The 14,701-nt window shown below is 46.5% G+C and overlaps 1 protein-coding gene across 1 annotated transcript in view; it reads left to right on the plus strand.

Moving 5' to 3' along the window:
- HMCN1 (hemicentin 1) overlaps window positions 1–14,701 on the plus strand; it is a 1,183,532-nt gene that overhangs the window by 1,101,045 nt on the left and 67,786 nt on the right. Inside the window, exons 99-100 of the mRNA XM_086956029.1 lie at window positions 28–147; window positions 775–909. Of these exons, the coding sequence (XP_086812155.1) occupies window positions 28–147; window positions 775–909 (255 nt within the window). The remainder of the gene's footprint in view (window positions 1–27; window positions 148–774; window positions 910–14,701) is intronic.

Raw genomic sequence — 14,701 nt, forward strand, 5'->3', positions numbered from 1 at the left:
TCTTCTAACACTGCTTTTCTTCTTTAGATGAAGATGAATGTGCAACCCGCAACCCTTGTTCTCATTCATGCCACAATGCCATGGGGACCTATTACTGTTCCTGCCCAAAGGGTCTCACCATCTCTGCTGATGGACGAACCTGTCAAGGTGAGCATAACAACCTCTGGCAAAATGGTCTTCTTGTTCTAGCACTTGAGTTGCATACTAGGGTTAATACAGTCTACTTACAAATTTAATTATTGATCTTCTATTATACATTTCTCTTCTTTAAATTATGTGTTTGTTGGTCAGTGGTCGTTGGTCAGAGTCATTGTGATGATGCCCCTATGAGGGTTACCCAAAGTCCATATTTGTCCTCCATGTGTTATAGCCACGAAAAACAGCTTTTTGGTGAATCTTATTGAATTCCACCAGTCATGATGTGCTCAAATGAGTGCGGGCAGCAAAAGTATGCTCTTGATTAACAATGTCAGCTCCCCATTGACTACATAGAATGATGTTGGGCACACCACTGTATCTTGCTGTACCTCAGTTGCCTTATTTACTAAAGAATCTAAAGTGATTAGAAATATGTCTGCCACCAGCATTATGTGCTATCTAAAAAGTTGCCAGCCAGATCTCATTTAATTACCAAATATAGTAGTACAAAGTAATACATAGAGAGGGGTTTGGCTCTGAATCCCCATTTTTTGTTCTACATCTTTATGTCTAGTCTTTAATTCATTGGTCATGTGTTGTATTTTCAATCTGATATCTGTTGATTATGTTTTCCAGACATTGATGAGTGTGCCCTGGGTGGACATACTTGCCATGCTGGTCAGGACTGTGAAAATACCATTGGAACCTACCGCTGTGTTGTTCGATGTGGAATTGGTTTCAGAAGAACATCTGATGGGTTGAGTTGTCAAGGTGAAGTAACCTGCCCCGCTTTAGTTTCCTTTTATTTTACTCAAATGTTCTATAAAAACTTTAGAATCAATTCACAAATATTTTCACTGGAGAAAATAAGTAGCTCCCATGAGCATTTTAAAGTTACACCAGACATCTTCGGCTATTTTTACGAAGATTTCCTTTGGATGAAAGCTGGAGTTGCTTTATCCTCCTACCTAATAGGTAAGCGGATCCATACCCTAATAATGTGCTATTTTTAACATTCTTGTATGATGAACAAGTAGGTAAAATGAGTATGTTCAGCTACTACTAGATGTACAAATTACAGTTGACATATTTTTTTAATTTTCTTCTTATGTCCTGTACTATTCCTCTGGTCTTAATACGAAGTCTCCTGGAGGAGAATTTCCATGACCTAGTATGACCAGGTTACTAGTTTTTATCATTTAACTTTTTGCAGTAGATAATCTATGGTCCTGATGAAAGCAGTGTACACAAAGCATCCACATTTGCTGAAACATGTTGACCCATGATTTAAAAAAAAAAGCAGTTATTTGGTGAATCTGCTGATATTTTGCATTGTTTTTAAGACTTGGAAGTTTTGAGAGATAACAATAACATTTTTCTTTTCTCTCTTCTCTCCAATTTTATACACTTCACTATTCCCACACTCCCACTTATTCACGCACTGCATATCAGTTACTATAACATATTTTGTCCTGGTACTCCCCATTCCTAATGACTATTCTCAATGGCTTGGCGGCAGCCACTTTAAACATCTAGTGGTTACGAGCATATTCTCCTTGGTGTAAGGAGAACCCATATGATGACAAGGGTGGTACCGAACGGGAACTGATGGGTACTTTTTATACCCTGGTGATATCATGCTGTGCCTCTAGTACACACGGGAGCACATAATCTCTTCACTATTTGGTTGTGTCTTGAGCAGGTTATTTAAGTTGACTCCACAGACCCATAGAAATTTGTTTGTTGTTATAAGTGTATCCCTTGGGGGTTATGTCTATGTTTGGGTCTATAAATATGCCCTGAGACCCTCTTTCAAACGGTTGTTTTTGTTCTTCACATCCATATTCTTTTTCAGATCTGCAGGATCTTTCTTTCTGATGCCTAAATACTGAGGGCTGTTAGCAGATTTTAGGGTAGTAGCAAATAGGTGACTAACTCTTGGGGTCACTATGCCCCCATACAACCACTTCCTGTGGGCATAACCCTCAACCATCACTTGAAGCCCAAGTCAAAATGGGCCAACATTGTCATCAAGATCCCCCACTCCTCCAGAACTCGAGTCCATTGTGGTTTCATCCTTTGTGGGCCCTCCAACTTTGCCTGCAGCCTCTGCACACAGGCCCTCTCTACCACGACTGCTTCGCTAAGGAATAACCCGAGGACATCTAGGCACCTGTCGCCCCAGGGCCATGAAATCTTCAAAAGACCCCTAAAAACCTGTTCAGTAGGGTGGGCCCATGAACTCTACACAATCTAAGGGTGGGTACCAGGGTAAGAACTAGGAACCCAAGAAGGCTTGATGTCATGATTGTAAAGTTCTTGGAAACCGGACTGGAGAAAAAATGCCTCTAGTGCGCATGCTGTAAATTTAGTGATAAGGCTCCAAATGGGATCACAGGTGAGCCCTGGCCATGTCAAAGAGCTCACTGAGGCAACTCTCATCTCAGAGGATGGAGATGATGTAGCTGCCCTGGCTGTCTGGCCCAGTAACCTTGAGAAATAGTCAGCACACATATATTAATGGGGTTAGAGCTGAAACACTGAGAGACACTGGTGCCAGTGTCACTATGGCGTCTGAGCAACTGGTGTCCTCAGAACAATACTTGACTGGTGAGATATATACAGTCCTCAGTGTTGATAAACAGGCTAAGGTACATCCCATGGCAATGGTATCCTTAGAATGGGGTGGGGTTACTGGCCAAAAGAAGGTGGCGTTATGCTCAGCTATTCCTGTACAGTGTCTGCTATGCAATGATCTGGAGTCTGTAACATGGGCTGAGGTCGAAAGAAAGACTCATGCAGGTATGCTGGGTATACCTTAATGGGTGTGTGTAAAAAGAAGAGCACAGCGTAGAGCCCAAGGTAAAAAAGAAGAGTTGGAACCTGGGATACTGGCCCAACCTTCCAAGAGAAAAGTCAAGATAACTGGGAAACCAGCTTCGATACACATACCAGATCAGGTCCCCTCTCCTCAGTGAGAAGACCTAGCCCTAGGAGGGAACTCTTCCATTTGTGGTTCAAAATCTCAGGCAAACGTCTCCCACCCTCATTCTAGTACCTCCTACATAGGCTTTCCATCCATGGTTCACTATATTACTCAAACTCTCAGTAGTTCCTCACAAGAAGCTTCCTCTCAACCCGGAGATTCCTCTCAACCATGGAGAAATCAGACATCCAAATCCAAAGAAGCTCAGCCTTGCGATTTGGCTCCTAAAATCATAGAATGTGGATATCTTTATCTCCCACCTCAATGTATGACTATTCTTAAAGAAGCCTGCAAGCCTACAACTAGAGCTTGTTATGCAGCGAAGTGGAAACAATTTGTCTTTTACTGTTGCAGTAAACAAATAGACCCCTTTGATGGTACTATACAAAACATTTTTTGCTATCTTCTTCATCTACAAACGTCAGGCCTTTCCTACACATCCACACATTGTCATTTAGCAGCAGTAGCTGCCTATTTGTAGAACAGACAACATCTGTCTTTGTTCAAAGTACCATTCATCAAAGCACTCATGTAAGGCCTTAAAAGAATAATTCCACCTAGAGTTCCACCTGCACCTGTGCGGAATCTTAATATTGTACTTTCCAGACTTATGGGTTCACCATTTAAACCATTACATAGCCATTACCTCACTTAGACGTGTCAGTGAGCTCCAGGCTTTAACAATGGAAGAGCCTTTCTTTCAAATACACAAGGATAGAGTGGTTCCTAGAACCAACCCTAGATTTCTTCAAAAGTGATTTCATCTTTCCACCTCAATCAGTCAGTTGAGTTACCTGTTTTCTTCCCACAACCAGATTCAGTTGCAGAGATGGCACTTCCTACATTAGATGTCAAAGACTTCTATTGTACTATATTGACAGAACTAAAGAATTTTCACCTCTTCACAAACGTAATCCTATATCCAAGTCAGGCATTTCTAGATGGATAATTAAATAAATTCACATATGCTATGCCAAAGCTAAAAGAACTTTGCCTACACCCATGCGAGCACATTCTACTAGCAAAATAGGGGGTTCCTTGGCTATCCTGGGCAATAGCAGCTACATGGTCTACACCACACACTTTCAACAAGCATTATTGTGTGGATGTTTTAGCACAGCAACAAACCAATGTAGGCCAGGCAGTGCTACGTAATCTCTTTCAAACAACTGCAACACCCACCTCTTTGGAATAAGGACTGCTTTACAGTCTATACAGAGCATGTGTATCTACAGTGACACATGCCTTGAATGGATTATGTATTTACCATGAAAGTGTCTGGTTGTGGCATGTAGTGCTGTAGATGCTTATGGTGTAAGTAACTTAGGGTCATATGTAGCAACACATTTCCCCATAGACACAGAATGGGCAAAACCCTTTGATACATATGGCCCATAATCCTTTTTTTGTGGGAGGGTGGAATCATATTTGCTACTCTGACTCCTCTACCACGTACATTGGGTAAAGAGCGGAAATAAAGTAGGTAAAATGTACTATTCTAAACCAACCCCGAAAGCATGCAGTAAAAATGCCTAAAGAATAGAATCAGGATTGCTAATGCTTGCATAGTGGGGTTCAGAATTGCAACTCTCACTCCAATCCAGCAAGCATTGGGAAAAGTGAATATATTGGGGAGCTGAATAATATCCTCACATCAGTTCAACAGCAATGAGGAAAGTGAAAATATTGGGTGGGGGCATGTTTACTATTCTAACTTCAATCTAACAACCGTTAGAGAAAGTGCATATAAAGGGAGGAGGAAGCAGTTTTCAACAGACAATGTGGTCTGCTATCCTCACCAATGGATTTTTCATTGTCAGCAAAAAGTGCATTTCCTTGATCAAACTAATTTACTGTTCTACCTGTAAAAATAGGGAAAGGGCATATTATGGTAGGTCTTATTTACTTATTTACTGTTCTAATTCCAATCAATCAATCAATCAATCAATCAATCAGAATACTTGTAGAGCACACTACCTACCCGTGAGGGTCTCAAGGCGCTGAGGGGAGGACGGGGGACGGGGGGGGGGGGGGGGGGGGTCCGCTACTGCTCGAAGAGCCAGGTCTTGAAGAGTAGGTCTTGGGTCTGCCGTAGGTGGGTGTGGAGGGTGTTCCAGGTCTTGGCGGCGAGGTAGGAGAATGATCTGCTGCCGGAGGTCGTTCGCTGGATGCGGGGGACAGCAGCGAGGGCGAGGCTGGCGGAGCGGAGTTTGCAGGTGGAGGTGTAGATGCTGAGTCTGCTGCTCAGGCAGGCTGGCCCAGCAACGTGGAGAGCTTTATGTGCGTGGGTGAGGAGCTTGAAGGTGATCCTCTTGTCGATGGGGAGCCAGTGTAGGTCTCTCAGGTAGGGGGTGATGTGGCTGCGGCGGGGGATGTTAAGGATTAGTCGGGCAGGGGTGTTCTCGATGCGTTGTAGTCGACGCAGGTGTTTGGCTGGGATTCCTGCATAGAGTGCGTTGCCGTAGTCCAGCCTGCTGCTGACAAGGGCCTGTGTCACCATCCTTCTGGTTTCGGTAGGGATCCACTTGTAGATCCTGTGGAGCATGCGGAGGGTGTTGTAGCAGGAGGAGGAGACGGCGCTGACCTGCTTCGACATGGAGAGTGATGAGTCGAGGACGAATCCTAGGTTGTGTGCGTGGTCGGTGGGTGTTGGTGCCTTTCCCAATGTGGTCGGCCACCAGGAGTCGTCCCAGGCTGAGGGGTTGGTTCCAAGGATGAGGACCTCCGTCTTGTCCGATTTCAGATTTAGCCTGCTGCTCCTCATCCAGTCGGCGACAGCCTTCATTCCCTCATCGAGGTTGGTTTTGGCGGTGTACAGGTCCTTGATGAGGGAGAGGATGAGCTGGGTGTTGTCGGCATAGATGATATGGAGGTCATGCTGGCGGGCCACTTGTGCGAGGGGGGCCATGTAGATGATGAACAGCGTTGGGCTGAGGGATGTGCCCTGGGGGACACCGCAGATGATGTTGGTGGCTTTGGATCGGAAGGGTGGGAGGAGGAAGCTCTGGGTTCTGCCGGAGAGGAAGGACGTGGTCCAGTCGAGGGTCTTCTCTTGAATTCCGGCTTCTTGGAGGCGTGTCTTTAGAGTTCGGTGGCAGACCGTGTCAAAGGCGGCTGACAGGTCCAGGAGGATGAGGGCTGATGTTTCGCAGTTGTCTAGTTGGCTCCTAATGTCGTCTGTGGCGGCGATGAAGGCTGTCTCTGTGCTGTGGTTTCATCTGAATCCGGACTGGGATGGGTCTAGGATGTTGTTGTCTTCGAGGTGGCGGGCCAGTTACATGTTGATGATTTTCTCGATGACCATCGCTGGGAACGGGAGCAGGGAGATGGGCCGGAAGTTCTTGAGGTCCTTGGGGTCTGCCTTGGGCTTTTTGAGGAGGTGAGGAGGGCGTTGATTTCGGCGTGCTTCCAGGTTTCCAGGAATGTTACTCTTTCGAAGGAGATGTTGATGGCCTTCCATAGTTTGGGTGCGATGGCTGCCTCTGCTTTGTTGAAGACGTGGTGAGGGCACGGGTCTGATGGGGATCCTGAGTGGATGGAGTTCATGGCCTTGCGAGTCTTGTGGTCGTTGACGTTGGACCAGGAGGTCAGGCGGTTTGTCCGGATGGTGTTCGCATAGGGGGTGGAGTCTGGCGTAGTAGGGGCAGTTGTGGTGTTGAGGCTGTCATGGATGTCAGCCATCTTGCGGTGGAAGAAGATGGCCAGTGAGTCACACAGTTATTGCAAGGGTGGGATGTTGTTGGCATTGGTGCTGGGGTTGGAGAGTTCTTTCACAATGCTGAAGAGTTGTTTGCTGTCGTGTGTGTTGTTGTCGAGGCGGTTTTTGAAGGAAGATCTCTTAGCTACTTAGTTGAGGTGGTGATGTCTGCGAGTGGCCTCTTTGTGGGCTGCGTGGCTGTCCGGTGTGCGTTCGTGGAGCCATTTCTTCTCCAGTTTCCGGCAGGCGCGTTTGGAGGTCTGGAGTTTGTTGGTGAACCAGGTGGCTTTCTTGCTGGCGTGGCTTTGGAGGGTTTCTTGAGCGGGGTGAGGGTGTTGGCGCAGTCGTTGATCCACTGTCGGAGGTTGCGGGTGGCGGCGTCTGGGTCGGTGGGTGGGTATTGGGCGAAGGTGGTGGTCAGCTGTTCCTCAGTGACTTTGCTCCAGCAACGGCGGGGCAGCTGTTGGGTGCGGTGGTGGTGCGTGGTTAGTTTCTTGAAGGTAAAATGGATGCAGCAATGGTTGGTCCAGTGGAGTTCGGTGGTGTGGTTGAAGGCGACGTGGGGGCTTGTGGAGAAGATGGGTTCAAGTGTGTGGCCGGCGGCTTGGGTGGGTGTGTTGATGAGTTGTCTGAGGCCGAGATTGGCGAGGTTGTTGATCAGGGTGGCGGCGTTGGCGTTGTTGTTGTTCTCGAGGTGGAAGTTCAGGTCCCCGAGGAGGATGTAGTCCGTGGGTGCTGGCGAGGTCGGCGATGGAGTCGCTGAACTGTGCCCGGGGTCCGGGGGGTCTGTAGACGAGTGTTCCTCTGAGGTTGGTGTTGGGGTCGGTATGGATCCGGAAGTGCATGTGTTCGGCAGTGTGGAGGTTGTCGTCCGCGTGGGTGGAGACCTTGAGGGTGGATTTGTGGACGAAGGCTATTCCTCCTCCGATTCCGTCGGTGCGATCCCTGCAGGTGATTTTGTAGCCGTCCGGGATGGCCTTGGCGATCTCGGGTGCCGAAGAGTTGTTCCACCAGGTCTCGGTCAGGAAGGCAACGTCTGGGGCGGAGGTGTCGAGCAGGTCCCAGAGCTCGGCGGCGTGCTTGCGTGCGGAGCGGTTGTTGAGGAGTATTGCCGTGGTTGGGTCCGGTCCTAGGGAGTTTGGTGGCTCTGCCGCAGGTGAAGCTGCATGTGCGGCAAGAGAAGGGTCCATGGGTGCGTTTTGGGACGGCTTGGAAACAGCTGTGGTCTTGGCCGGCGTTGAGTGCGTGGAGGGTGCTGGCGTCATAGCGGAGTCTGTGTGGTGGCGGTTGCGGGATCCAGGGGTTTTGGTGCTGGTGCGGTCCAGGAGCAGACGGGCTTGCCTCAGGCACGCCCTCGCAGCGACCGCCATTTAGGGCGAGGAGGGAGGGAGGAGCAGCTGGGAGGTGGGAGCGGGGCGGCCAATGGAAGGCGGGCCGCAGGGGAGCAGCGGCGGGAATCGGCCTGAGGGTACAGAAGAAAAAAGGGAGGAGTGGTGGGGTGATGAGTGGGACGCAAGGGAAGACAAGGCAAAACAAGTACAAACAATTTAGAACACTACTTACAAAATGCGCAGGGGATCACAAGAAAAGAGCACAGCTGGAGCGAACTCGCGCTCAGCAGTAGCAGCGAGGAGGGAAAGCACCGGCACACGGGTGCCTATATTGGGGAACGGTGAGCCAAATTTAGTGTTCTAACACCAGTCTAAAAATTGTGAAATTGTAAATATTTGGTTGGTCATACATACTATTGTAACTTCATTGCCTTAAAGTCTTGAGAAAGATCATATATTGGAGGGGGGGGGGGGTCTAAATCAGTATTCTAATGCCAATCCTGCAAAATTGTTAGAGGCGTTTATGTAAGGGTGGGGTTAAATTTACCATTATAATTCCAATCCAACAAACAATGGTGTAATTGCAAAAGGAAATGGCTTATATTAGGGACTGGGGTAGATTTACTATTCTAACTCCAATCCCACCAAAAGTAGGAAAATGCATAAATTCATTGGTGTGAAATATACTATTCTTAGTCCAAATCTCCAAACATTGGGAAACGATGTTTCAATGCTGGCGGGTCTAATTTACTGTCCTAATTTCAATCCCACAAACATTGAAAAAGTGTATATATCGAAGAGTGTCAAATATACTGTTCAAACTTTAACCCATCAAACACTGAGAAAAGTGTGTATGTTAAGGAGCCAGAATATACTATTCTTACTCCAATCCAAGAAACTTTGAAGAAAGTGCATGTTTTGGAGCAGTCAAATTTATTATGAGTCTCAAAAACATTTGGAAAATGCACGTATTGGTAAAGGAATGGCTAGATTAACTATTTTGTCTCCAATGACATAAACATTAGGGAAAGTACTGAGATTTGGAAGGGGCAGATTCACTATTCTAAAACAAATTCAGGAAATGGGGAACATGCTTAGATTCAGGGTAGACTGAGATATATTATTCTAACTCCAACCCAACACACACTGGAGAAAATGCATACATTGGCAAAAGATCAAATTTACAGTTCCAACTCCAACCCCACACACATCGGGAAAAGTACATGCATGGGAGAGAAGCGCATTGAAATTCTTTTGGAGGCACCCTGGTTTCCTGCTTGCTGGTGCTGTTGGGCTGTTTTAACCCTATAAGGAGCTGTGATCATTGTGGGGTAGTGCTGGAACACTCTCCTGTCACTGGGGAGATGCTGTCAAATGACACGATTGCAGGGGATTACACGTCCCATGATTCCTCCTTGTCACTCACATGCTTTGCATTGACAGCATTACTTAAGGCACACAGAGGCCCACTGCGTGGGATGCCCGTCGGCTGTACCCAGGCCAAGGGCAGGCCTGTCCACACCCCTCGGCGCCTAGAGGAGGCAAAGCTGGGCCACCCACCTCACATCCAGTATGCAACAACTTACTCCCAGGTTTATGAAGCATCCCCTCTCCCAAGGGATTACTGCCTGGTTGACTGCTAATTATTTTTATATATACGAGAATCTGTGCGCTCTACATCTCCTTAAGGAAGAAGCTGGTGACTAGCTGCAGAGACCCCTTTTTGCATCGTATATACGTTTTTTAGACCTTGGACCTTGTAAGATCTCCTGTTAATTGCCTACTAAGTACTGTTAATTAATGTTGCTTTGGGGTTTCAGCCACTGTAAGGTCCTTTTTGATTCCTACCCAGCGTTAGTAGTATCCCACTGCCATGGGTACTTGCATTTTGCTGTATCTCTAGGCTTTTAGCTAGATGGGGGGAGTGTTTCGCACTCTCATTTCAGTTGGGATAAGATATAAGGGCACGTTAGATGGTTTGACAACTGTTGAGGAAGTAGTGTGATGTTGATTAGTGGGATAAAGTACTGTGGTAAATAAATTTTACCTATGCATTTTTCCGTATAATTTATCAATACAAGACAGCTCATTTAAATGAGAGGCAGAGTCCGTGGTATCTGAGTCATACGGGCTTTTAATGGAATTATCCTCAAGGATGGAGCATCATGTTCCATCACCTCTAAGGTTCAGGAAGGGACAGTCAACGTTTTATTAACATTACACATTATATATAGTAAAACTTCACAATTGAATCCAATACAGTAGGCGTAGCAGGTGAAAAGAGAGAGATAAGAACACATGTGCGTAATAGGAGGCGTGAAAAAGGCGTACACATGGGCGTGTACTGTACATGTCAGAGAAACGTCACAAGAATCGTCACATGTGGGTGGATGCATAGGGAAAAGTTGCAGAATCAGCAGAAACCCTTAACCTGGATGCGCACGCAACTAGCATGACGTGAAACTGGGGGCTTTGACTCTAGCACTAGTGGAGGAGACTGGTGTCGGGAGTGTCAGGGCAACCTGTACCTATAGCATATCTGGTATCTGTTGTTTGGAGGATGTAATGTCTGGAGTAAAAGGTCTCTCGGGCAGGGGCCATCCTATACTGAAAGTTGGTGCATGCATACGTGTCTTGGTGCAACGTGTGGAGCCATGGGCCTACCATGGTAATGGGTTCAGTAAATCACTTGCAAGGAGGACAGGAAGGCCGGGCCCTTTGCTCTGCAGCCGGGAATATGTTTACCTATTTCACTAGACTGGAATGTGTTTTCGAGGGGGCTGAGCAGATAACTGTAGGCAAAACATGAATTTGGCAGGTAGTCCAGGCCGAGCCGGGCACCGCTGCGCTGGCAGGAAGTAAGGCAGGGGTCAGGGATGCGTACAGCTTTCGGAGACAGGAGAGATGAGGCAGAGAGGCCTCGTTTAAGGGCCTAGCTCGACTGGGCCAGGAAACATGGAGAAAACGTGTGCGAATTTCAGATGTGCACCATATAAAGACGTTGGCATGGCATGTTTAGAGACTGAATTATTGATCCATTCATGGTGGATCTGGTAGAGGACATGTTAACGTTGGACGCAAATGCATTTGCGTCTTCATATTCGGCCTCGGAGGGAAATTACATGTACTTTAAGCACCTACATGGAGACGTTGGGGTACACGTTAGGGGACATACTTGGTGTTTCCCCCATGCATAGTCCCACAGTACCCGGTAGTCCCAGATATTTCGTCACTATTGACTGCCATTGATTCCGAAGCTGCGTTCTTTACTGTAATTGATCTGAAGAACGCCTTCTTTAGCGTCCCCATTCATCCCGATAGCCAATACCTATTCGGATTCTGTTTAAATGGCCGTAGTTTTAAATTTGCACGTGCACCTCAAGGGTTCACGGAAAGTCCGAGTATTTACAGCCAAGCTTTGAAAAGACAACTAGACAGTATTCACATGCCTACTGACACTGCTCTACTACAGTATGTTGATGATCTACTGATCACAGCACGGACCGAACGTGACTGCGAGTGCGCGTCACTGACAGTCTTGTATTTTCTGGCCGAAAAGGGGCACAAGGTGTCCCCTTCGAAGCTCCAATTCTGTGCCCAGCAAGTGGTATACCTTGGGCACTTGCTGTCCAGGAGGGGTAGACAGTTGACACCAGATCGTATCCAGTTAATTGCACATCTGCCACAACCCAAGACACAAAAGGAAGTACGGGCCTTTATTGGCCTCACTTCATACTGCTAGTGGTCTGAAAACAAGTAGCGAGTCAATCCCACATCTTTTCGTGACTAAACTAGTCGAGAATTCCTTACCCCAGGTTAAAAATAGAGTATTGAAAGTCGAAAGTACATGGCAAGCTAATACGCCTTCCCAAATGTTACAAATGTTACAGTACCACCAGAATAGAATCAGAGAGGAACACGATCATGAACAGAGACGCATGAAAGACACGAAAATGAAAGTACTAGTTGCCCAGTCTGTTCCAGTAGATGGTCAGAAGAGGGGTAACACGCAGAATACACAGACTAGTCACCCTACAGGTCCTGTTAAAAGAAATTGCAATTATTGCAAGTAGCCAGGCCATTTTATAAGTGATTGTGCCGTCCTCAGACACAATATTGCTACAGGTAAAACGAAAGAAAGACCACGTCCGCCTAGACATGAACACGTTCATCAGAATATTCCACAGAATCTGCAACCTCCGCAAAACGTACAGCAACAGACAGTAGCTGTACCCCAACCCCAACCCATTGCCGCAACACAACACGTTACACAGCAAATGTACCAGTATGCACAGTCAGATTACCCCGATTATCAGCAGTACACATGAAACAGCCTAGAGAGGGAGGTTGGCTTGCCCCTTATCGAGGTTCCTGTAGATCAAGATGGTCCCTATGTACATAGTCAGGTATTAGGGAAAGACAGAAAATGTTTGATTGACACGGGGGCGAGCAGAACTACCATTAGTCATGACGAGGTTCCAGGGGCACCCCTCTCAGGCTCACAGAATGTTTCCCTTGGATTTTCAGGAAAGCCTATTGTTAACGAAGTATCACAGCCAGTTCCTCTTGCAGTTGGTCCATTGTCCCGTACTACAGATTTATTGCTTACGAAATCATGTCCTGAAAACCTGATTGGTATTAAGACACTGAAGGCTCTGGGAGCAGTTATATGTTGTTCACCGGAAGGAGTAAGATTATTCCTTCGTGATTTCAAGGGCCATTATGTGTTGAGAGATTTTGATGTTAGATTGAAAAATGTTCCACAGCATTTATGGGCGCAAGGTCCAACTGATGTAGGTTGTATGCACATTACTCCCTATCGTGTCACACTCAAGCAAGGTGTTGTACTGCCCCGAATCCGACAATACAAATTGCCCCCTGAGGCTGTAGCAGCCTTATTGAAAATTGTTGACGAACTCATTGCCCAAGGAGTAGTAGTGGAAACTGACTCAAATGTATGTAATTCTCCAATCATTCCGATTCTTAAACGAACTGACCCAAACGCACCTCCGGTCTATCGACTGGTGATCTATCTTCGAGAACTCAATAAATGCATAGGTAAAATTTATTTACCACAGTACTTCCAGGCTTAGTTTATATACCTTGGGCCAGAGATAGGCAAACTCTTAGCAGAGATTACTCAATTGTCCCATCACAGAAGTATGGGGAATCAAAAAGCTATTGACGCCACTACTGTTCCTAATAAACCTACTAAATGTGCTAGGAAGAACAAAGAAGCACCTAAACATAAAAAAACAACTTGTATTCAAATAAATGACTTAATAGAAGAGTCTGAGACAATACTGAACCTGCCCTTACCATCATGGACCATCTGCCCCAAGAAGAGCCAAATATCTACTCATTCGACATTGTCAAGTTTTCTTTCACAAAGAACTGACAGAGCAAGGCCCAATACAAACAGGACATCCCCTGGTTCGGCATGTGTTCCAACTCCAGGAGCAGTAGAGGTGATTACTGATGCCCAGTCAGTATGCCCACTTTCACCTCTTTAACCTGTAGTGATTTGCTCCAATAGGTTTTCGCCCTTGATGCAGGATATTCCAGAACGCCCACCAGTAATACCTCCATTCACAGGATGTAATTGAGATTGAGGTAGCTTCCAGTGAATTCATTGATGGGTTATTGGCAATCTAATCCCGTGATATTTGTACTTCTGACTCAGTGATAAAACTTGCTTTCTTTAATAGCCCAACTTGTGTTGCCTTTCTGGCACGATGGGGAGAGAACACAGGAGAGAGAGAGGCTCCTCTCTGGGGTTGACTGACTACCCTCTGACTCCATTAGTATTGCCCCCACCTTTGAGATTACTATGGCATAAAATGAGGGATTAAACCCCCCGCTAGGAGGAGAATCGATAGCCTGCACCCAAGGAGAAGGTACCCCCTCTAGACCGATTTCTCTAGAAGGTTGCAACTCTGACGAGCAGCTAATGGTCATTTCATGGAACATTGCAGGCTAACGAAGTAAGTTGGCAGATCCATTATGGGCAGACCTTATTGACACCTTTCATGTATGCTTGTTCCATGAAACGTGGGCTCTAGAACACATGCATAGATCAGGGTTTACAACATATGCTGTGGATGCTCTCCCTTCTTCATCATGACATCTTGCTGGGGGCCGCCTGATATGGGTGAAAGTATCTCTTGGTTGGGACATTCGACAACTGACCATTGGATCCCCTGACATACTAGGACAAACTGTATGGGCTAGTAACGGTTTTACCCTTAACATCTATAAGATATATAATATCTATGTATGCAGTTTGCGTAGTCCTTGTGTCTCTGGGACCATAAGTATCATTGATCCCGACCTAAGGTAACAATGGAGTCAGCCAAAAGTTCTTATTGGGGGTGACTTTAACACTACCTATGAGCAATTGGATTATATTTCTTGGGTGACTGAACTGTAAGCTGTGTCTATGGCTATTCCGGAACTAAATGCCCCTACCCCCCATCCCTTGAAATCCTGTTCTGCACTTGCTACCCAGATGACCCTGTTTACAATCTCCCACAGAGTCCAGGCATGCAA

Source organism: Lissotriton vulgaris, chromosome 1_1, assembly GCF_964263255.1.
Source record: "Lissotriton vulgaris chromosome 1_1, aLisVul1.2, whole genome shotgun sequence".
Lineage (NCBI taxonomy): Eukaryota > Metazoa > Chordata > Amphibia > Caudata > Salamandridae > Lissotriton > Lissotriton vulgaris.